The 24,527-nt window shown below is 41.5% G+C and overlaps 1 protein-coding gene and 1 pseudogene across 5 annotated transcripts; both read right to left on the reverse strand.

Moving 5' to 3' along the window:
* Positions 1-585: 585 nt before the first annotated feature.
* On the reverse strand, positions 586-16,010 carry gzf1 (GDNF inducible zinc finger protein 1). Of its 5 annotated transcripts, none has more exons than XR_009999825.1 (7): positions 15,487-15,706; positions 10,617-11,989; positions 7,419-7,513; positions 5,677-5,844; positions 4,575-4,732; positions 2,464-3,171; positions 586-1,776 (listed from the first exon to the last, which is right to left on the reverse strand). XR_009999825.1 is itself a non-coding variant. In XM_062957977.1 (7 exons), exons 3-7 carry the CDS (start codon positions 11,969-11,971, stop codon positions 2,812-2,814), a joined length of 2,136 nt encoding a protein of 711 aa, XP_062814047.1. In that variant the 5' UTR covers positions 11,972-11,989; positions 13,006-13,105; positions 15,892-15,908; the 3' UTR covers positions 586-2,811. The 5 variants fall into 5 exon arrangements, 4 of the variants coding, with proteins under 4 accessions (XP_062814047.1, XP_008113439.1, XP_003215297.1 ...); XM_062957977.1 differs by lacking the exon at positions 15,487-15,706 and adding exons at positions 13,006-13,105; positions 15,892-15,908 and having other exon boundaries at positions 586-3,171; XM_008115232.3 differs by adding an exon at positions 13,006-13,105 and having other exon boundaries at positions 586-3,171; positions 15,487-15,704.
* A 4,333-nt stretch (positions 16,011-20,343) lies between these two features.
* Positions 20,344-24,178, reverse strand: LOC103279642 (serum amyloid P-component-like; annotated as a pseudogene).
* Between the last annotated feature and the right edge of the window lie 349 nt (positions 24,179-24,527).

A 24,527-nucleotide genomic window follows, 5' to 3' on the forward strand; every position in this document is an offset into this window, starting at 1 on the left:
CTCTCCTTTGCAGGAGCTTTTGAAATTGAGTGACTAGTTCTGCTTAACTAAAGCAGCTTTGGTAGGCTGCAGAAGAACTGTATTTAGATAGAACCCTCTGCCTTGGGATATGCCCATTCTTTTTGTAGTTTTGGCACTGTCCGAAACAAGTACATGGGCAACTTCTATGTTGTAAAGATGTGTGATTTGGGGATGTCAAACTTGCTCATCTTGGTGCTTTGGGTTGCAGCAAAAATGTGGTCTGGAATCTGAACCGTAATGTAAGCATGCTTGCAGCAATAAGTCATCACATTGTTAAGTGCTGTAAGACTGAATGCAGATCTGTAAGATTCCTCTCCAATCACTAGTTAATATACTACTATTTTAAATGGACACTTCAGACCCAGAGATACATTTAATATGTGAAGACATGGAATCTTTGCATGGGTTGACAGAGCAGATTTAAAAACTGCAAGAGGGCAAGGAACATTTTTACTCTCTCTTGCGTGTATCACTGCTCTGGCTTACAGCAAACATGCCATCTAAGATTTGTGAAATTTTGAAGTGAAAATATTTATATAAACAAGTCATGTAAAACAAAGTTAATACTATTTCATTTTCTTTTAATGGGGCATCTCCATACAAGTTAACCCAATTTCACATGTTGATACAATATAAAATAAATTCTACATAGCAGTACTAACAGGGATTTATATATTTACTACAAATTCTCTGCAATTGATCATTAAAGTTCAATAGTCAAAAATGAGTACTGGGCTTACAAAATAAATATGCAAATATAACCTCTAAGTATTCTCTCTAAAAAGATCCCTTTTAGCAGACTAGACAAACAAGGAATAGAAGATGACAAGCTCTTACTAATAGGTTTATATAAAGAAATGAAATGGTTGCACTGATCTTTTATCGCTCTGCTTTTCAGAAAATAAAATATCAGCACAGGTCCTTAAGGAAAGAATTGTGATTTTCTCCAGTTGGCCTAGATCCCTGCTCCATCACAGTTGGGAGACCACACGGTACCTAACCCACATAAGAATCAACGTAGCCTGGGTAATACTGTTTCCAAAACCTATACAAATGTCATGAATTATGCAACTCTGAAGGATAAATGATGACACTTTTGTGCTTAAACACCCATGCCTGGAAAAAACAACTTTCCCTCAGAGTATCAGTCCTATTTTTCATTCTTTCTTTCACATGCTGTGACAGGACCAATCATAGAGGTCAGGTCAGTGGGGAAGATACATGTGATGCCTTAAGAGACTGTTATGCTCAGTAAGTGTGAGTATAAAAGGAAAAGTGGTATGAATACCCTCATATCTGTTCCAGAAGATCCTCCAGCTCTGGTGCAGACGTGAGGGGCTGCAGAGGAAACTGTTGGATGGGCATCACTTGATGTAACTCAGACAAAAGCACAGAACTACATGGAAAGCAACATAGCCTAGCTCCTTACTGTGGCAAGAAGGCAGAAATGAGTTATTTTGAACAGTATGCTTGAGTGTGACACTTTAAAGTTTCTCTGTTGTAACACTGTCTGAGCTAAACATACTGTATTTTAGCAGACGTGTTTACTGTTGAATGAAAAAAGAATAGAAATCATATCTCATCCAGCTTTTACAAGCAATGCTTCTTTTTGAGTGGTGCCAATATCCTGGTGGATGTGGATGATATAATCATAAATTAGGGTTATTCCCAGCATTAGGATTAGCAAGTTCAAGTCTTGTGGGGAATCACTGGAATGTCAAGACTGGAATAGGTTTTGGTTATGGCACTTTTTTCCTGAATTCAAAAATAAAAAGGCACAATATCAATGCATTTGTAGCAAAAACAAAACCAGCCTTCATTTGATGGAAAACAGCCTGTTTTAAAAGACACTTCTTTCAAAGTCTAGCAGTTATAATAATGAAATAGTGTTCCAAACACATATTCTATACAACTTTAGAAATCTAAGTTGGAGACCTAAGTCACTCTAGTTTTCAAAAGGCTGCTAGCCATCATTAGAATATCAGTTCTAGTTGTAATTAGAATTCTACAATGGATAATATAACCTTTGGTATAAACATTAATACATACCCAATAACAAGAATATTCACTGGAAACCTTCAGGCTGTTGCTGAAGCTGGAAGATTTTTTTTTGTTATCACACTAAGGCAAAAAATTTAATGGAGAAACCACTGAAGGTAGAATGGGTGGTTGGATGGGAAGAGAACACTAATTTATGAAAGCTAAAACAAGTCTATATTAATACTCCATTAAGCATTTGGCTTGGAGCAGAGGTGGACCCATTTATCTTTCAGGTGTAAGACTACAGCTATACAAACCTTTAGGACTTCTGTGAGATACAGACCAAAATATTTAGAGAGCCAAATTTTCCCTACCATCTTAAAGATTGCACCATTTATAATGTAGAGATATTGGCATACAGCATCTAATAAATACATAATTATGTGACAAAAGCAGAATTACCTTCTTTTCAACAGGGACTGCTGGAAATCTTGCCAAATGGATATGTTATAACAAAGGAATGGAAGCATGTATGAATTAAAACATAATTTCATTTTCCTTCTACTGACCATATCATCAGAAAGTGATACATGTAAGAAAAGGAAAAAGAGTATATTGCTCTTTAGTACAGGATGACTGAATTCTTCAGTTGAGATACAACTCCAGAAATACAGGTTTGGCAAGAATGCAGAACACTGACAAGCAGCCAAGGTAAGCCTTTGTTATTCTTTTGCAGTCCACCAGTGGCGCCAGAATATACAGCATTAAACAGATAATTCAGGGCTGTTTTTTTCCCTTGGGGTGATGTTGCTATTCTATATTCACCAAGGTCTGAAGAGATGGCTGGAGTGAGTCTGCCTGGGTGTGTAACACAGTGAGATCATGCAAAGCTGCAGCAGCGAGGCCTTCTTGGGACCCTGCTGAGCCAGACACCTTACAGTTGGTGACAGCAGAAGGCCCATTTGCACGCAGCCCAGTCAGGCTTTCTTGGACAACAGCCAGATTCTGATAGTGTCCATTTTCAGGGAATGACAGCAGCTTCTCTGATATCTTGGGGTGAGTCATATCATACTCTTCATCAGGAAGCTCTGTCTTGGGATCCTCGTCGTTTTTTGAGGCTCCTTCGACAACTACAAGAAAAGACTTCCATGGTGTGTTTTTGTCATGAATCTGGAAAACACACACACAGAGAGAACACATGTAAAACCCATCAATAGTTTCTTATTACAATTAACAATATATTCATTGGTGCTGCTGTTAGCACAAATGATTCCTCCAAAACTTTGATAGACAGAGCTGAGTTGTGAAATTTTACTCTGACCTTAGCTACTCTCAATATATTCCCCTACTACGTTGGATAGAAACTCAGCCCAATTCTACATGAAAATAATGCAATGTTTTTTGTCCTGCTATAGAGAGTATCATATTCTACCTCCCGACACTCTATACTCCCTTTGAAGTTGCATATGGCAGGCTGCACAACTACTATCCAGAATAAATAAAAGGCAGCTTTGGAGTCTTTCTAGTTGCAAAAATCTGGGTGATCTACATGCCAAAGTTTGCAAATCACTAAAACAGCTAACATTCCTGTTTATCTTTTTAAAAATATCTTGCTTGCTATTTACATTTAACTTTTTAAAGATCTCAACAAAAATGGCACATTTTCCCTAAAATATAACATTTTCAAGTAACAACCAAATTATACTCATAATATCAAGAACTGAATAGTGCTAGCTGTTACGTTATTTTTCCAAATACTGCCATTGTCCCCCCAAAATAACGTGCTACAAATAATAATAGTACCACAATGACCAGAATCTTGTTTGGGAGTTGCGTCTTGGTAAGCAGACTTATATGTGTAGAAATTTGGATTGCAAAGATGTGCCACATCTGTATCCAGTGAGTAGAGGAATGCTGCTATGTAACTAGTAGAGCCAGCAAAGAGGCTAATGCACACATTGGGCATTCTTGCTGATGTCCTGTTACACATCTTTGCAATTCACTAACAGGGTTTTCTTAGCAGCTCTGCTAAACACTTGGATCTACCCAGATTTATGTTGAGTGAAAAGTCATACAGAATTCTGGCCATTATTTCCAAGTTCTGTTCATACCCCCATGGTGAGACTGCAATAGAAGAATGACACTTGAATGAGAATGACATTTTAAATAAATGTTAAAAAACTGTATTGGGATAGCCAACTGTTTTGTGGATCTTATCATCCTTTATCAAAAACAGGCCATGGTGAACTAATATGCACAAAACTGGAAAAACTAGTGGAATTTCCTAAAGAACATTCTTGCTTGCTCCACATACATAAAAGGACCAACCATCAAAAGTCTTAATTCCTGTGTTGCCCTGCAGATGATAGCCATGGTATACTGAACAATGTCCTGAATCTCTCTAGCCAATCCCAACTAGTGTAAATCCATCAAATACACACTATGTACCTATACTTCAATTTCCCATTCAATAATTTGTTTAGCGGATCTACTCTAGATAAATATTTCTCAGCTTTGTTCATAAGTACACCATTTGCAAGTTTGCTAGGAGGTATAAGGAGCAGTCTCCTTACTGAGGTGTGCCGCCGAAGTGTAGATTTGTCAGTAAATGTCCGGCCACAGGCGTTGCACATAAATGGCTTCTCCCCTGTATGAATTCGATGATGGCGCTGCAGGGCATTGAGTTGGGTGAACTGTTTGCCACACTGATCACAACAGTAAGGGCGCTCACCTGTAACCGAAAACAATAGTTTTGATAACATTCACATGGTCTATTCCTAAAGACTTGCAATTCTGGCAGGACTACTATTTTCAGAAAAGATTAAGATGCAAACAAGAGGACTTTTTTTTTAAATAGCAATCATTTGTTTTTGAGAAACATGCAACTTCTGGGTTTTTCTTTATTCATTCTCACACAATCCCTTCCCTGTGGCCAAAGGGGCTGATTTCAATAATTCCAAAGCCAACATCCAAGGCTATTCTGGCTGGGGAAGGAGCTTCCATAAGTGATACTTCAATAGGATTGTGCCTTTTCTGTTCCCCTCCCCACCCAAATTGTAGAAATTTAGATGCTACTGACAGTCATGTTAGGTTTAGAACCATTCCTAAGTAGGGTCAAAATGTACTGTGGTCTAGGTTCAGGACCAACAACTAGATCAAGCAGGTTTGTGCACCAACATGATGTAGTAGTCCATACGTTGGACTAGGATATGAGTAGATTCAAATCTCCACTGACCATGGATCGCTTTGCCCTTGTCACACCATCTCATTCTAAGTGGAAGGCAATGGCAAACCTCACCTGAGTAAAACTTATAAAAACAAAACCCTACCTAGATTTGAATGGAAAACACATAACAAAAACAATATGAGAACTCATTATGGAATGAATCTGGATCATCGAGGGATTTCCAGACATTGCAGTTAGTATATGCAGCATCTAAACACAACTGAAAGAGTGAAGAGCTGGAGGTAGCCGCTTTACTCATAACCAAAACTGAAACTAAATCATACTGAAAGTTTGCTGAGCTGGCTAACACTGTCACAAGAACAAGGAAATTAAAAAAAAAACCCGCTAGTCTGATCATCTCGATAAGTCCTCTGAGTGAACTTCAGGAAATATTCTCTTACAATTCCCATGAATATCCCCCCTCCCCAATCTTGGCTCCTGCTTCCTACCTGTATGAACTTTAATGTGCTGATACAACGAATTCCTCTGTGCAAATGTTCGGAAGCAGACTTCACATTTAAACGGCTTGGACCCCGTGTGGATTCTATTATGGTGTTTCAAATACTCCTTAGAGGCAAAGCTCTTCCCGCAAGTTTCACACATGAATGGCCGTTCCCCTATAGCACATTGGAATGGGAGGACAATGGTAAAAAGGTTATTTTATTCATGGGTGGTAAGAAATATATACCCACAAAGATATGGATTTAGTAGATCAGCATTACCCACTTTGACTACATTTTCTATTTGAAACATTAGTGATTATAGCCTTTAAGCGACTGATTCTATCAACAGCTACTAAAGAATGGGAGCAGAACACAGCAATTATTACAAACAATCCAAGGTCACAGAATTAACTGACGGCTAATTCAGAATGTTACTGTAGTGCCCGCCAATGGGAGTTTCACAAAGTTGATGTACAGCAAAGAATTGGAGGAAAAGCTTGTGTGACAAGACTATTGTTGATCTGCCTATAGAAAATCCTCAAAAGCCAGCATCAGGTTATATCACAGGTAAGCAAAATGCAAAGCACAGGATGCATGAAATTTCCTCAGCTCAAAAGTAATTGCACTAACACAAGTGACTAGTGGACTAGCACAACTGGGATCTGTGGCTCTTTGGATAATGTTCGAATATATAATCTTTCTGGCTAGGACCAATGTGAGTTGTAGTCCAACAACTGGAGGCTATCATGATTTTCCATGTTGATTTAAACAGAATTTTATTTTGCACCTAGAATATTTCTCAAATATATTCCTAACTCCTAATATAATTTGTGCAACTATAGGAAGCTCAAAGCCATGTCACTGGACAGCCTACTAAATAAGTGACTGGGCTCACAATCCCAATATTGTCAGTAAGAAATATTCTCTACTAGCTGAAGGATACCTGAAACTATCTAGGTCCATACATGAAACTCCTTTTCTTGCTGGTCACATTTTCTACCTCTTTCTTCCACATCAACTCAGAAATCATATCAGCAATTGCTCAGAAAGCCTTCACCTCTTTCCTAGTCGAAGTATATTCAGTGTTGCCTGGATCTGTAACACTCCAAAATGAGCTCACGAGGCCTTGTTTTCCCACTCTCACTCCTACCTTATTTTTTATCCTCACATTTGATTTTTACCATGTTTCCAACAATAGTCTAGGAGCCACTGAACTTTTGACGGCACACGTAGCAAGTGATGAGAAGCTTCACACTTATTTTCAGTCTTATAGCAAGAAAAGCTTCTAAGTCAATTCCGCTTGCAATGGAAACAGCTAACTACAGGGCTTTGTTCTCTTCTGTTTTCAAATTCTAATGAAAGCGATTTCACTGGTTTATTTTGCTCCCAACAAAGCTGAAAACAAAAAATGTCCATGTCTGGAGATCATGATACACAAACCACAACATGAAACTCTGTGTGTGATTTAACTGCTCCCACCTTGAGCAAGAACAATTAGCAGTATGCACTAGGATACTGCACATAACTGATAAGCTAGGAGCCTGAGATTCACTTGCTGATATCTACCATACAAGTGAAAATCTGTTTATCAGTACCTCAGTGGATTTGCTACCCAGCAATGACCTTGGGACAACTCTCAATAGTCACAGCTGAAATCCATACTTGGTAGTCCCAGTGACTGATTTCCAACAAATGGCACATTCAGCTAAAAAAAGAGAATAGTTAAAAAAGCAAAATGATTCTCATACCTGTGTGGCATCTTTTATGATATATAAGCATGTGATTCTGTGTGAATCTTGCTCCACAATCACTACAAACAAAAGGCCTCTCACCAGTGTGGATTCTGAAATGACAATGCAGTACAAATCAGTTAGCACAGCTCTCACTCTTCTTCTCTATGTAATATGTAATAACTAGCACCTTGCACTAGCATCCTAGCTTACTCCTGTATGGTCAGTTCAGTAATGGGATGTCCCCAACAATCCAAATACAGTAGAGTCTCACTTATCCAACACTCACTTATCCAACGTTCTGGATTATCCAACGCAGTTCTGTAGTCAATGATTTCAAAATATCGTGATATTTTGGTGCTAAATTTGTAAATACAGTAATTACTACATAGCATTACTGTGTATTGAACTACTTTTTCTATCAAATTTGTTGTATTACATGATGTTTTGGTGCTTAATTTGTAAAATCATAACCTAATTTGATGTTTAATAGGCTTTTCCTTAATCCCTCCTTATTATCCAACATATTCACTTATCCAACTTTCTGCCGGCCCGTTTATGTTGGATAAGTGAGACTCTACTGTACAGCCAGAATGAACTGCACGACATCTGCTTATGTAAGAAATTCCCAATGTAACTGATGATTAGTTGGCAGAAGTTTTCTATATATACAGTGCTCCAGTTGGATGGAAGTGTGACTTGATAAATTCAAATCACAATATTCAGGATGTATACTAAAGTTACAAGTTTTTTTCTTAACAAGAAACATATTGGCAAATCTAGATATCTAATAAACAAACCTCTGCACCTCATCTATGCCAAGACAATAGCAATGTATTAAACCAGCCTACAACAAAACAACGATTGAAATATGGTAACAATATAAACCAAAACACTAATTAAAAAGTAACTGGATTAACTGGGACCACTATTAAGATGCCTTTAATTACAAATTATTATCCACCCCCCCCCCCCCCAAGAACAGTAACATGGCTTCAGTGAATTCCCCGGAGCCCCCAGATGGTGTAGTGGACTAAGTGACTTGAAGGTTGGGTTGCTGACCTGAAAGCTGCCAGGTTCGAATCCCATCTGGGGAGAGTGTGGATGAGCTCCCTCTATCAGCTCCAGCTCCATGCGGGGACATGAGAGAAGCCTCCCACAAGGATGGTAAAAACATCAAAACATCCGGGCGTCCCCTGGGCAACGTCCTTGCAGACGGCCAATTCTCTCACTCCAGAAGCAACTCCGGTTGCTCCTGACACGGAAAAAAAAAGTGAATTCCCCTAGGGGAAAACTTCCAACATGATTTTTAAAAATGGGGAAGAAGATACTTAATTTTTGAATCCAACTGTTAGTCCCAACTACAGCAGATTAAAGCTATAGACCATGCGGTCGCTATTGCCCATTTTTGGTCTAAAATTATTTAGCTGCTTGTGATCCCTTTATTTTATCAGTTTTAAACTTTATTATGCAATACTTTCGACACAAAATATATAAAACAATATTTCACCGATTCTAATATACACTTTGTCCCCATTTTAGAGGCTCCAAACATAGGGTAAGTCTTGCAATCAATAGCACCTTAGATTCATGGGTGTTGGTTTGTTTGCTTGTATTTCAAAATTAGTTTACAGCTGAGTGAGTAGGAGGCAGAAGGGCCCCCATCATAAAAGGCTCCAATTTTGGGGTTGCTTTTCAAAAAATTCATTTTAAAAATACTTTCGGGCCTCAGACCCATATTTTCAAAAATTAGTTTCAAAAGGGGGGGAGTCGATTAACCTAGTCGAGATTAACCTTTGGATTTGGGCCATCAAATATTAAAATTCATCCAACACAGATTCCTGGCTACATGTCTCTTCTACTGGGACCATATACTGCTACCCCTAAAAGAAGAGTTCTTCAAAATATGAAATGGAGTAGGGATAGTTTCCTCTCTCAAACATTCAGATGCAGTCTTCCAAAATGATAATTACTAATAAGGCTAACCAACAAGGGATTGTCCCTTCAGATGTGGACTTCACCTCCAACATTTGAACTAAGAAATGAAATTAAGGCATTGAGTGCTCTGTAAAACTCTTTTATTTCACACAGTACTCTATACTCTTTGTTTGCTAGAGCAATTCAAGCAGTATATAATCCCAGAAGGAAACAACTCACAAGGAAGAATCCATTTCATGCCCTGCTCCACAGAACAAAATCCACTGAGAACAGAGATTCTCTGAAAGAACATTTCCTCATCCTACTATCATTTATCCTATGAAAGGTAGCAACAGGTCAAAAACAAAATGTCCTTGCTTGTCTCTAGTGTTTAATAAGCAGTGTGCTGATGAATAATTTTCACTGTTTTTTTTAAAACCCAATAAAGCTATCAGTGCCAGTGATCACTGCCACATTCTGGGGTTATGAATCCGTGAAATGTTCCCTAATTCTTGTTGGAGGGTTTGTGTGTCAATTTCCATCATTTGGAGAGCAGCACTCACATGTCTGAAAGATCCACCTATCAAAACAAAATTCCTTCTACATAGAAGACTAGAAGTCAGAAAGGAGCACTTTATCCTTACCTAGTTTCTGACATGCTAATTGTACATACATAGGATTTTCTATTTAGTTATAGGAGAACACTTAATCATATCCTGAAGTGATACAGTCTATCTGCAAGTGTTACTATTTTTATATAAAAAATGTCAGTGGCTCCAAATCAGGGAGATGGGCAATCTTCCATTAATTTAAAGCAGTGGTGCACAACCTATGGCTCTCCAGGTATTTTGGACTTCAGCTCCTAGGGCTGCAGGTTGTGCACCACTGATATAGAGAAAGCTTGAATTCAGTATCAGTTCTAAAGATCCTCATTCTTCTGCATTATACAGTATTCTATCTATATCCAAATGAGATAATAAAAGTCAGATTTTTACTAGATTGCATGGAGGTCTTTTTAAAAAAATCATTACATTTCCTGAACTCCAACATATTTAAGACTTGGGACTCCAATAATTTCCAGTTCTCTGGCAAAGACTCACATTTAACCAAGCTATTTTAAAGAATCCTAAGAGTATCTGAGGCTATGTAGTGGAACCCTTCCCCTAAGTAGTAATGAATGCATACTAAATTAAGAGTCCCCAACCCAAATTTGCTGGTTGAATCTGACAAACTGCTTGGGGGAATTTTACCTTTTGCCCAGAGATTTTAGCTAATAAGGCCAGTTAAGTCTGTTCATACCTCATGTGTGTCTTGAGTGCCGAAGGCTGAGAAAACTTAGCCTCACACTCTGTGCACCCATAAGGCTTGTCGCCTGTATGTGTCCTTTCATGAAGCCTCAAGGCCGTTTTGGAGCTCAAACCCTTTCCACATTGTAGGCAGTGATGACGCTCCCCACCACCCTCATGAACCTGCAGAATGTGCCTCTTGACGTCCTTCTTCCTCTTGAACCTCTTACCACAGAGCTCACATGGGAAGTGGCGCTCACTGCTGTGGACGTGTTGTTGGTGGCTTTTGAGGTTGCACCGGTTGGCAAAAGTCTGGCCGCATGTTTCACAACAATAAATAATCTCGGCTGTGATTCCGTGGCTGTGCTTTATGTGTTTTAGAAAGCTCTTCTCATACAGGAATTCTCTTTCGCAGGTGCTGCATGTAAAATTGCCAGCATGGTCTTTTTTGTACTCCTCCAGTTTATTCTCATTTTCTTCCAGTTCATGGGTGTCTTCACACTCTTTGTGTTCAGGCTTCACACTATTTGCTACTTGCTCTTTCTCCTCCTCCTCCTCCTCTTCACCACCTTCTTCATAAATGTGGTGCTCTTTGGAGAGCCTGCTCTCTGCAGCAACAGCCTCAGCGTACTTCTGCTGCTCTCTCAGGCGCCTTGTGTACTTTTTCTTGGGTATTTCCACAAACACTTTCCTTCCAGCCAGCCTTCCACTAGCCCTCCTGATTTTGGTGCAGGGCATCTTCAGGGCTTCTTTTTTCTTGTCCAACCTCTCCTTTAGTTTAGCAGTAGGGGCCTCAAGGCACTCTCCATCTCTGAGCCTTTCAAGTGAAGAATTTGAAAAATAGTTTACATTGTCATTCTGTGTGTCACCAATTGCCTTGGACTCAAGTAGACTGCTTGACTGACCGCTACTGTCCTCTTCGGCTTCCTGAGACTCCGAAAAATTCTGTAACTCCAACAATACTGATTCAAGCATCTGCTTCTTTAGTTGAAAGCAGGTTTCTGACAAATCCAAGCATTTTAACCTCTCAGCTATATCCAACATGCGCTGCACCCGATCTTCTTCTACCTCTACCCTGGCAGTGTAAACAAACTCAAGAAAAGATGCAAAGTCAGCTACTTGGACTTCATTCAATAATACAATTCTCCTTGGTCCATCCATGCCTTTCTCACTGAGAAGCACCTCTTTAAAAAACTTGCTTGTCGCTGCCAACACAGCTTTGTGAGCAACAAACTCTGCCCTGACACCATGATATTCCACACTCACAGTCACATCACAAAGGTGTCCAAGGAGGCGGAGTTGGTGCATTTCATTCAGGAGGTTTAGTGGTGAGGATTTGGATTCCAAAAGGACAGCATTACTTTCCATCTTCTTCTTTTCTAAGAACTGTGAACAATATCACAATATATTAATTATGTGCATGGAAATGATTGCTCCCTTAGCCATTTCAACAACAGCCCCCATCCCCATCTTCAAACATATACAAAGAATGTGAAGTCATGTCATTTATTATTTATTATCTATATTTGTTGGACACCCTAAGACAGAATTCTTAGGAAGGCTGATGAAACAGAAACAACCAAGGTAAAAATCCAGCAATAAAAAGTGTGATGCAGCACTAACTTCTTCTTAAGATAAAAAAGAATGGAGTAGGAATAAAATAAAAATAAATTAATAAGGCTAAGATCTAAAAGATATAGAAAAATGTAAAATGATACAGCAGTGTGAATGAATAAAAATGGCAAAATGTCAATGCCAAGTTTTCTTAGGAAAGGCCTGATGCAATGCTATGAAGAGAGCCACCCATTATGGAGGGCATCTACAGAAAGGTTTCCTAAGGCTCCAAATATCTAAGAATAAAACTGAATGTTGAAGAAGTGGGCTGTTTTTACATTCGGCCTTGAGTATAGAATCAGAATTGGAAGATACCGCATAGGCCAGTGGTTGTCAACCTGAGGGTCCCGAGGTGTTTTGGCCTACAACTCCCAGAAATCCCAGCCAGTTTACCAGCTGTTACGATTTCTGGGAGTTAAAGGCCAAAACATCTGGGGACCCACAGGTTGAGAACCACTGAATAGGCCATCCAGCCAACTCCCTGCCATGCAGGAACAGCACATTGAAAGTACTCCTGACAGATGGCCATCCAGTCTCTGTTTAAAAGGCTTCAAAGAAGTAGCCTCCACCATACTCCAAGGCAGTGAGTTCCACTGTTGAACAGCTCTCGCAGTCCTAATGTTCAAGTGGAATATCCAGTGCAGCAGAAAACAAGCCTGCTCCCTCTTCCTTATGACATCCTTTCAAATATTTAAACATGATGATCATGTCTCCTCTCAGCCTTCTGTTCTGCAGGTTAAACATACACAGCTTCTTAAGTCACTCCTCATAAGGCATGGTTTCCAGACCTTTGACTGTTTTAGTTGCCCTCCTCTGGACACGTTCCAGCTTGTCAATTTCTCTCCTGAATTGTGGTGCCCCAAATTGGACAAGTATTCCAGCTGAGGTCTGACCAAAGCAAAATAAAGGGCACTATTACTTTCCTTGATCTATGGGAGAAACTATAACCAGGATTCACATTGTTTTCTTCCTATTTCTCTAAAATTCAAAGCAAAACATGAACATAGTTGGCACTGAATGTTTGCCATATGTGTTGGAAATGGCCCTGAGCGCCCCACTCCTCCCGGGCGGAAGATAAGGCAGTTTACAAAAAGATTTTTATTATTATTATCCCTGCCATGAGTATAATAAATGTGTTTCATTTCAGATACCACAGTTTGACATGCTTCAATGAAGAAATGAAGGTGGGAGAACAGAAATCAAGCAAAATTCATATGCTTTCAGGATATTTACTGTGAGATGTCTGCTTGGTTAACTCAGGCCACCAGCTGAATCTGAGATTCAGTTGGGCAGCTGTCTCTGGACTAGGGCTGTTGAGACACCATGTATCCTTACAACCCTCTTCCCTTCCTGCCAGCAATATCCAACTTCCTTTCCTCAGGTTCTAGATATGGGGTCTTTTTCTAGTATTTCTGGTCATGTTCCACAACGCTTACAGAGCGATGGCTATATATGAATATCTATCTCCAACAGCAGAGGCAAGAGGCCTCTAGACACAACTTACAGGGATAGGAAAGGAGAATGCTATTGCTGTTTGACCTACTTGCACCCTTCTCAGAACCACTGGGTTGGACCACTGTGTTAAACAGGAGGACTTAGCCCCATCTCATCTGATCCAGCACAGCAGCTCCTGTGTTTTAGCTTTGTTCCCAATCCCAATGCTTTGAATTTCTTCTTCCCCACATGCAGCTCCATATGGATCTTCCTCTCACTGCCCATGTTGACAACCAGGATTTGTGTATTTCCCCATTCCAATAAAATAGCTCTTATGGTTATCCCATGGAGTTTTTCTCAAGTTCCAGAGGCATTAAGTTTAAAGCTTAAGGACAGTGCTCAGCAGTGACCACCCTGAAGTGGAAATAGGTGGCACGTTGTCCCTTGAGGATGCCTGCAACAGATGCAGGTGCAACGTCAAGAATGAATGCTACTGGAACATGGCCATACATCCCAAAAAAATAACAGCAACCCATTCCCCAGATTTCCCTTTAAATTTACTGTATGGGCCTAATGCTTTTATTTCCCACTTTTTTATTATCCTACTTATGGGAATCAGTGGTCTGTTTATGTTATACAGATCTTTAATACAATAACAGTCTCTATCTTTCACGTCTTTCCACCAGTTAGGGTCAAACTCCTTCTCATACAACAGATCTGCCTAGCTAGAATGAATGCCGTTTGACACTACTTTAACTACCATGATTCAATGCTATGGAAACCTGGAATGTGCAGTGCCTGGAGTGTCACCAGCACTCTTAGGAAGAGAAAGCCAAAGGCCTGTTGATTCTCTAGCATTGTGTCACGGCAGTTAAAGTTATGTTTGTTTAGTTAATTTATTGTCCGGTTTTATTGTTACAGTAGAGTCTCACTTATCCAAGCCTCGCTATCCAAGCCTCTGGATAATCCAAGCAATTTTTGTAGTCAATTTTTTCAATATATAATAATAAATAATAACTTTATTTTTATACCCCGCCCCATCTCCCCGAAGGGACTCGGGGAGGCTTACATGGGGCCTAGCCCGATAAAACAATCAATATCAGTAACACGACTATAAAACAATTATACCAGTAAAACATCAATAGCAATAAAACAATCATTAAAATCGGCAAGAAGCATACGAAAAACATACAATATTAAAACAGGAGACTAATTCATAAAATCCAGAACAGAATGTGCCGGTAGAAATGGACAATAAAGTGCAAAATAGCATTGGCAACATCTCAGAAATGGGGGCTATTATAAAATGGGCAGATGGATCAGTCCAACATCAAATTAGGTATCAAAGGCCTTTTGGAAGAGCCAGGTTTTTAAGCTCCTACGAAAGGAGAGGAGGGTAGGGGCCTGCCTGTTCTCTCTAGGAAGAGAGTTCCAAAGCCGGGGGGCCACGACGGAGAAGGCCCTCTCTCTTGTCCCCACCAATCGCGACTGCATGATATTTTGGTGCTAAAGTCATAAATACAGTAATTACAACATAACATTACTGTGTATTGAACTACTTTTTCTGTCAAATTTGTTGTATAACATGATGTTTTGGTGCTGAATTTGTAAAATCAACCTAATTTGATGTTTAATAGGCTTTTCCTTAATCCCTCCTTATTATCCAAGATATTCACTTATCCAAGCTTCTGCTGGCCCGTTTAGCTTGGATAAGTGAGACTCTACTGTATTTGATATTTGCTGTCTAGTATGTTCCCACTTGTTTATGATTGTTTACTGTTTTCCTGCATCCTTCTCCCTGGCCCTCCCATTGTTTTCCTAATTTTCTGACTCACAGAAGAGGCCACCAGGGCCTTCCAACTCAACTCCATCCTGCCATTTTGAAGGGTGAGGGTCAGGGTCGCCTTGGGAGCCACATCTCTGGCCCTGCACAGCCTGGGAGAAATGTCCTTCCTTCCGAGCAGGGGAGAAAGGCAAATGAGGAGGGTGCTTGGACCGACCCCGCACACGCAAGGCCTCCATATTTCTCCCTCCCCGTCCCCATGGCAACGCGATTGTGGCCCCGCCCCTCGCTGCCCCGGCAACAACCGCAGCAGCAATTCCCTCTCTCGTCTTATCCTTCCCCCCCCCCCCCCCCCAAGGGAAAAAAGTGCCTCTTCCTCCACTCCCCCCCCCCCCCCCCGCCCGGCCGCCAAAAAAACCCGTTGGGCCACATCCTGCTCGCTCGCGCTCGCACTCACCGCCGGGCAGCATCAAGGCGGAAGGCCCGCGTGACTCTTCCACATCCGTCAACCGCCACCCCTCCCTCCTTTCCACGCCCAGTGACGTCGCAGGCGCCATTATGACGTGTTTGGCTAAGGGGCAGGGCCTTTGCCTCATCACTACTGCTGGGTCGCTCTCAGAGTCCATTCCCCCAACCCACTCAGCAAACTAAAAGAGGGATTTTGTTAAATTATTTTTGAAATGTGCCTTTTGCTGACACAAACATAATAATAAACAATCATTAGTAAGTGATAAGGAGCCGCAATGATGTGTTAGCGAAGTCTAGGACTGCATCTACACCAGGCCCGAAACTCCTGCAATTGTTTGGGCCTCCCAATTCCCAGAGGCCTTTGCCAGCTTGTTCAATGGCTAGGAATTCTGGGAGTTGGAGGCCCAAACAGCTGAAGGGCCGCAATTTGAGGATGCCTCGCCCACAGTGGAGTAGGAATGGAGTCTGACAACATTTTAACTGCAGATGGCGAAAACAGAAGAACGGCCTTCCCCAGGGGAGTGTGCTTGCTCCATCGATGTTTAACATTTACACAAATGATCAGCCACTGCCAGAAGGGACAGAGCGTTTCATCTATGCTGACGATCGTGCCATCACAACCCAAGCAGGGAGCTTTGAAAGGGTTGAACAGAAGCTCTCCAAAACTTTAGGTGCTCTTACTGCCTATTGCAGGGAAAACCAGTTGATTCCTAATCCATCTAAAACACAGACGTACTTTTCACCTTAAGAACAGACAAGCATCTCAAGCTCAGAGGATTATCTGGGAAGGAATCTCGCTGGAGCATTGCAGCACACCAAGCATACCTGGGAGTTACCCTGGATTGTGCTCTGACCTACAAGAAGCACTGCTTGACTATCAAGAAAAAAGTGGGTGCTAGAAACAATATCATATGAAAGCTGACTGGCACAGCCTGGGGATCACAACCAGACACAGTGAAAACATCTGCCCTTGCGCTTTGCTAGTCTGCTGCTGAATACGCATGCCCAGTGTGGAACACCTCTCACCACATTAAAACAGTGGATGTGGCTCTTAATGAGACTTGCCACATTATCACAGGATCCTGCGCCCTACACCACTGGAGAAATTATACTGTTTAGCTGGTATTGCAGCACCTGACATCTGCCGGGCAGTAACAGTCAATAATGAAAGGCCCAAAGCATTGACATCTTCGACCCATCTCCTGTTTGGATATCAGTCAGCACGCCAATGCCTTAAATCAAGAAATAGCTTTCTAAGATCTACAGAGATACTTGCAGGAACACCTCAGCAAGCAGGAGTCCAAAAGTGGCAGGCTAAAACCTGGAACCTCGTGGCCGAGACTGGAGGAGAAACTTCCTCCTGGGCACACAGAAGACGTGGCAACATGGAAGGCACTGAACAGACTGTGCTCTGGCACCATGAGGTGTAAAGCCAATCTTCAGGAATATGGCTACAAAATGGAGTCTGCGACATGTGAGTGTAGGGAAGAGCAAACCACAGACCTTTTACTACAATACGGTCTGAACCCTGCCACATGCACAATGGAGGACCTTCTCGCAGTGACACCAGAGGCACTCCCAAGTGGCCAGATTCTGGTCAAAGGACATCTTGGAGAATGCCAAGTTTTTAACTTTATGTTTCTAAATACATTACAACCGTACCCTTGATTTCGTGTGTGTGAAGGTGGTGGGATCGAGAGCAGGGCCATCCCCAACAATCTTAAACTGCGAGACGGATAATAGCAGATGATACGTTCAGACAAGTAAGCTGGGCAGCTTCTTTCGCTCTATGTTTCCTGAGAAGTTGTGGGAGAAGCTGCAGACTATCTGATCTGAGACTGCTTAGACCTCAGACTCTTATTTTAGATTTTTCTTAGACTTTGGACTGCTAAGAGCAAGCACTTGCCTGCTTTGTTGTAAGAAAGATGCCCTGTGCCATCTGCATAGAGAAACTCTCACAAACATATCTGCAACTAGACTGATAGGCTATGTTCCTGTGTTATGCTGAATACATGAAGGTTGTGAGTAAACCAAATATGTTATTTTACCAAAACCTATTTCATTTTTGTCTCTTGAGTGCATGATATAAACATGTTTTTATGGGAGAGTAGATATATTTTGGGGCAACTGAAAAACACTTCTGAAGCACCGCTGTTTTGTGCATTGGCATATTCACTGTTTTCCTAACAGATCAGAGACAATAGGTTCAGTCTAACAACTAAAGACATTGCCTTGTATATTACATTTGGTTGTATATCACTTGAGAAGATTCTACTCAAATGGGTTTTTAGCTTTTCTCAGAACGATCAAACTTTCCCAAAAGTTTATGATCTCCAAATGGTTATGATTGCCATTTCCACACAGCTGTATAAGTTCGACATTGAACTGGGTTATATGGCAGTGTGGACTCAGGGCCCTTCCACACAGCCATATAACCCAGAATATCAAAGCAGATAATCCACAGTATCTGCTTTGAACGGGGACATCTGAGTCCACACTGCCATATAACTCAGTTCAATGTGGATTTTATATAGCTGTGTGAAAGGGGCCTGAGCTCTGATCATAAAAACATTTTCCATGAGCCCAGTTTACACATTCAGTATCAATATTCCTATAAAGCTAAACCTCTGTGCTGATTTACTATTTTTAACCTAGTGTGTATGTGCATGTAAGTGTTATAAATTTTTCTAGTATTTAGCTACAGCCACATCTAGACTCCATATACTGTAATCCCATTTCTAAATTCAGATTATCTGTTTAGCACTAGATTATATGGCAGTGTAGACTCATATAATCCAATTCAAAGCAGATAATCTGGATTCAGAAACTGGATTATATGGCAATTTAGATCCAGCCTACAATATTATGGTTATTTCCAGAATTTATACCCTACCCTTCTCACCCGGGGGGACTCAGGGCGGCTTACAACAGTTGGCAACATTTAATGCCAAGAACATAATAATAAAACAAAAACAGTACATATAATCAATTAAAACTATAAAAATACATCATTAAAATACATTATAAAAATTAAAACATATGTAAATTAGATCCATTTGTCTAAAAACCTCATGCTTCATCTTTCAATCGGACCATGTCGAGGTTATCATATTACTCGTTAAAAGCTTGTGCACACAGCCATGTTTTCACAGCCTTTCTGAAACCCAGAAGAGTTGGGGCTTGTCAGATATTTGTGGGAAGGGTGTTCCACAGCCGGGGAGCCACCACCGAGAAGGCCCTGTCCCTCGTTCCCACCAGCCGCGCCTGCAAGGCAGGTGGGACCGAGAGCAGGGCCTCTCCAGATGATCTTAGGGATCTAGCTGGCTCATATGAGGAGATACGTTCGGATAAGTAAATTGGGCCAGAACCGTTTAGGGCTTTATAGGTCAAGACCAGCACTTTGAATTGGGCTCGGTAGCATATCGGCAGCCAGTGGAGCTGGCTTAGCAGGGGGGTGGTACGCTCCCTGTATGCTGCCCCAGTTATTAATCTGGCTGCCGCCCGTTGTACTAGTTGGAGCTTCCGGGCCGTCTTCAAAGGCAACCCCACGTAGAGAGCGTTGCAGTAGTCCAAACGAGCTGTAACCAGAGCGTGGACCACCATGGCCAAGTCAGACCTCCCAAGGAACGGGCGCAGCTGGCTCACAAGTCTCAGTTGCGCGAATGCTCCCCTGGCCACTGCCGAGACCTGGGGCTCCAGGCTCAGCAATGAGTCCAGGAGAACCCCCAGACTGCGAACCTGTGTCTTCAGGGGGAGTGCGACCCCATCCAACACAGGCTGTAACCCTATTCCCTGTTCAGCCTTACGACTGACCAGGAGGACCTCTGTCTTGTCTGGATTCAATTTCAATTTGTTGGCCCTCATCCAGTCCGACCAGACTTGTGCACCCTCTGTCCTATGAATACTTACAGATCTTGTTTTTAATCTCTCAATGTTGCAACTCCACTGGATAAAACTGTGGCAATATACATATTAAGAAACATTTTATCATGATGGTATGGGAACATAAGTTTTTAAATGTTTGTTTCAGCGTGTTTTGGTCTGTAATGCTACCTTGTTTAGACCAGTGTTGTTTTATTGCATACTGATTTAAATCGTTGTTGCTGTTTGGGCATAGGAAGCTGGAGATGCTGAGATTGATTCCTTCATTATCTTTTATTATTAAAAGTACCTCTTCCTGGGTCACAACATTTTATTTGGTCCTTAGTCCAGTAGTTCAGAAAATGTTCTCCTTTGACTCAGACCAATTCAGCAGCACTCCACTGATCCAGGTCCCAAATGCATACTAATATTTGGAAATCACACCTGTTGAGTGTCTCATGAGGATTTGGAATGGGATTCAGCTTCAGTTTTGTTACTGTTTCAGAGATTCCCACTCAACTCTCAGGAAGCATCTATACCTTTCTAAAGAAACCCAATTCTGATTGGATTTTTGGTTGTATCTCATCCGCATTCTTAAATGTGCAATTCCTTTGAGCATTAAAAAGAATGGAAATGCAAAATGGGTAGGACGCTATCTTCCCTTATTGGAAAATCATTGGTGAAGAAGATGCATGTATGAAATTATCACAGAATTCTTCAGCTTGCGCAAGAAGTAAAACAATGCTGAAGAACAACATATCCGTGGATTCCATACGTTAATGCTCTCCAGTTAATCAGAGACAAATTGTCAAGATACAGATGCCACGAAATCAGTCCCAAGTGCAAAGTCACAACAGTTTATTGAAGGTACAGCTCAAAAGAATCAAAAATGCCTGACAGCAACAAAATAGTATTCCAAAACAAAACGCAGACCAACCGGTCAAAACAGAGGCAAAACAAAGAGTCCAAAAATCCTAAAAAATCCCAACCCACTAACCAAAATACACGGCAAAGGAAGGACACATGCTATCGTCTCAGCAAACATGTTCCAGGGTGTAGCAAGCTCGTAGTCAAGCCGGACTAGGGGTCATCCACAGCAAATAGGATAGAGCAGCAACATCAAACGTCCAATCCAAGGTCAGGGCAAGAGAGCAAAAACAATATCCAGAAGCAGTCCAAGGTCGCAGCCGAAACAGTAGCAAAGTTCCAAAAAGATCCACGAAGGTCAGGGATCCCAGGAATCACGATCCAGCGTAGCAAGGCAACACAGCATACACTTTGCCAGTCGCAAAGTCCCCATTGCAACCAACCCTCCTTATATTACAAATCATCTTCTGAGCTGCAATGAGACAACGCCCCGCTCTCAGCCACTCCAGCATTCTCCTCCAAACTAGAATCAGACAACACCCCACGCTCAGCTGCCAGTTGTGCTGCCGGAGCTGCTCTTTGCCTTACCTGCCAAGAGGTCCTACTTCTACTTACATCTCCCCAAACAGCAGACAGATCATCTGGTCAACCCTCCTGCTTAAGGAGCTCCACTGGCTGCCGTTCACCTTCCGGACCCAATTCAACTTGCAGGTGATCACCTACAAAGCCCTGAACAGTTTGGGACCCTCCTACCTTAGTGATCACCTCTCCCCCTACGAACCTGCACGATCTCTTCGTTCATCAGGGGAGGCCCTCCTCTCGCTCCCACCTCTGTCACAAGCACGGTTGGTGGGGACAAGAGAGAGGGCCTTCTCCGTGGTGGCCCCCCGGCTCTGGAACTCACTCCCCAGGGAAATCAGGAAAGCCCCCACCCTGGTAGCATTCAGAAAGAGCTTGAAAACCTGGCTCTTTACTCAGGCCTTTAGTTAAAGATTGCTCATCCCCATAGAAATCTGTATCTGTGACCATTCCTGTACCAGTTTGCACTTTTTACCTATGTCAGCTTGATAAAGACACAGGGTCTATTCCCATCCCAATTTGCACTTCCAAGAATTTGCAGCACTTTATCAGTCACCTCGTGTTTACAATATTTATATGGTGCACCTTACCCAGTCTATTTTTACAACCTCTCCATTTTAATCCATGTTTTTATTAGTTCTTGTCACTTGTTTTTAATGGCTAATGTTTAAATTTTTATAATTGTGCATGTCTTTTGTCTATTGTTGTGTTTTATATTGCTATTGTTTTTATTCGGGCTTGGCCCCATATAAGCCACCCTGAGTCCCCTTTGGGGAGATGGAGGCGGGGTATAAAAATAAAGTTGTTGTTGTTATTATTATTATTATTATTATTATTATTATTATTATTATTATTATTATTATTATTATTATTATCCTCCCTCCAAGTTTCATCCCGAACAAACCCTCTGAATGTGTAACTACTTGTAGGCTCCTCGCACACTTCTCTCACTTCTGCTACTTTTGTCCAATCCATCATCCCCAACCTCATCAGTGTCACTCCCAGCACTTCTCATAGAAACTGCTTCATTGCCAAAGCCGTCATCAGTGGGTTCAGTATTTGCCGAATTCTCTTCTGCTGCTCTTCAATAGAGTCTTGCTCCCGAGTAGACCTTTTTGCCTGCCTAATTTCCAACTCCCTGTTGTTACTTCTACTTAGAGACTCATCCATAACACAAATAGTTGGAAAGAAGGCAATCATCCAAGACTCGGCACACTTCATCAGCAGAGAGAGCCCTACCCCACAGGTATACATCCTTTATCTCCCCTACAAATGATTGGTCGGTAGCAAAGCCACCCCCAAAAGTATCCTGATCCTGCCCAAGTACAATAGAGGAATCATTGTTTATAGAGAAACCTTTTTGGAGACCCAGTTGGTGCATTGGTTTCCCATCCAACCACAATGCCACTAATCCTGTGGAGACTCCCAGCTCATACAGATATGTTCCCAAGCAAGCTGAGTGTTCTTTTTTTCAGGAAGAATAAATGTGACTGCAGAGCTTCCAATATAAACGCTGTATTGGTTGAGCATGGGTTTGAAGAGCAAGAGGTGATTGTCGTTGGTCTTTGTAGCATAAGAGTAGAGTGTGTCTTGCCGGGTCAGGAGTGTGTAGTACCTCAGGCTGGTCAGTGTCTGCGGGATCTGGGCCTTCAGAACCACCGCAGACGTGCTCGATTTGACTGGGAAAACGAATGTCTTATTCTGAAGATCTGTGGAAAGGTAAGCATTCAATATTTTTCCTCATATAGGATCGCAAGTAGATGTTCCTTGGACCTGTTTTGAGTCTGCTTTTGCTCTTGTGTTCTCTGTGTAGGTTGCAATATGCTTCCATCTCCAATCTTGGTAGTCTAGGTTGCATATAATGCAAGTTTTCATACAATCAACCCTGGACACCGGGCTCCTATAAAAGTGGAAAACAGCAAAGGGGGAAAAGCACTAGGAATCTCTAGCTCCTCCAGCATGAGTCTATGGTCAACTTCAGTTGATCATAGAATTGCATTGGGGGACCTAGAGATTCCTAGGAAGAACATTTTAATCAAATGACAATCTGGGAAAGTTAGTATGATTCAATACTTGGAGTGCTAGACTTGGAACAAAGAGAACCAGTTTCAAATCTAGATTCTCAGTTTTCTTTTCTAAAATCATGCTGTGGAGAATAGAAATATCTGATTGAGATGACCCAACCTTTTCTGCACAAGACATTGACATCCTTGTGCGTCCAAATATTGAAAACTAACTAGGAAAGTCTGGTGTATCAGTATTCCTACAGAACAACAACTCTATATGTGTGAAAGCCGAGGTGTTGATAATATTGTACATTACATGAATGAGGACTTGTCTACACTCACCCTATAAACAGAACTGGACCAAAAGTAGCTCTTGGATGTCCAAATGACTGATTTAACCTGCCATTAAGCAGAGCTGGGGACTGTTCTGGGGCTTTGATTAACTTTGGGGCAAATGTGGACAGTACAACTGTCTCTAATCCGAACCAGTCCACTTTCAGCATAGGCCATTGCCACGATCCCCCTTTTCCTGTGTTCAGTGGCATATGAATACAGGAAAGGGGGGATCGTGGCAATCCCCCTTTTCCTGTATTCATATGCCATGCTGACAGATGCCCATGGAGCTCTTGAGAGACAATGTAAAATATAGTAAATTTACACTGTGAAGCACCAATTGACTGGGAGCCAGAAGAATACCGGACTGAAGCCAAGGCTATTGTTTGGAAGGAATGCAAAAAGACACTGTCTGCACCCAAAACGAAACTGAATCCTTAGTGGATGACAGATGAATGGCTTCATACAGTTGAAGATAGTTGAGAAACAAAAGTAAAATCTGACAAAAATAGAGTCAGAACCCTGGATACAACTGTTCAGCAACATACGCAGAGGGACAAAGGGAACGACTGTTATAATCAATACAGAGAAATAGAAGATGACAACAGAATAAGGGAGACAAAGAGACATCTTTTACAAGATCCAAGGGATATTTAAACCAAGATTGGGGTTCCTATACTACCAGCAGGAGAGCCGATTACACAGCCCAACAAAAAAATATTCTTGGTGTCTTAGTTTTTAGGCTATTCTTGGGGTTATTGGGGGTACTGAAGCTTTTAGCACAAACCCTAGCTCCCATGCTATACTATTTAGCCTGAGTGGATCTCAATCTGATATTGGGAGGTGAAATGGAAAATGCCTGGAAGGCCAAAGGCTAAGAACCACTGGCTTGCAATATGGTAAAATTCCAAAACATTCCTACTTCAAGTTCTTTTGTGCTTATTCTCAACTGGATTTAGAATGGCAGCCATAACGCTAA

Source organism: Anolis carolinensis, chromosome 1, assembly GCF_035594765.1.
Source record: "Anolis carolinensis isolate JA03-04 chromosome 1, rAnoCar3.1.pri, whole genome shotgun sequence".
NCBI lineage: Eukaryota > Metazoa > Chordata > Lepidosauria > Squamata > Dactyloidae > Anolis > Anolis carolinensis.

Excerpts from the sequence above, each read along its gene's own strand:
- gzf1 (XM_062957961.1), bottom strand. The coding sequence starts at position 15,522 with ATGGAGTTGAGTTGGAAGGCCCTGGTGGCCTCTTCT. Across the intron at positions 5,845-7,418 it reads TCATAAAAGATGCCACACAG|GGGAACGGCCATTCATGTGT; the intron begins GTATGAGAATCA and ends AATGTGCTATAG. Across the intron at positions 3,172-4,574 it reads CACTTCGGCGGCACACCTCA|ATTCATGACAAAAACACACC; the intron begins GTAAGGAGACTG and ends TGTGTTTTCCAG.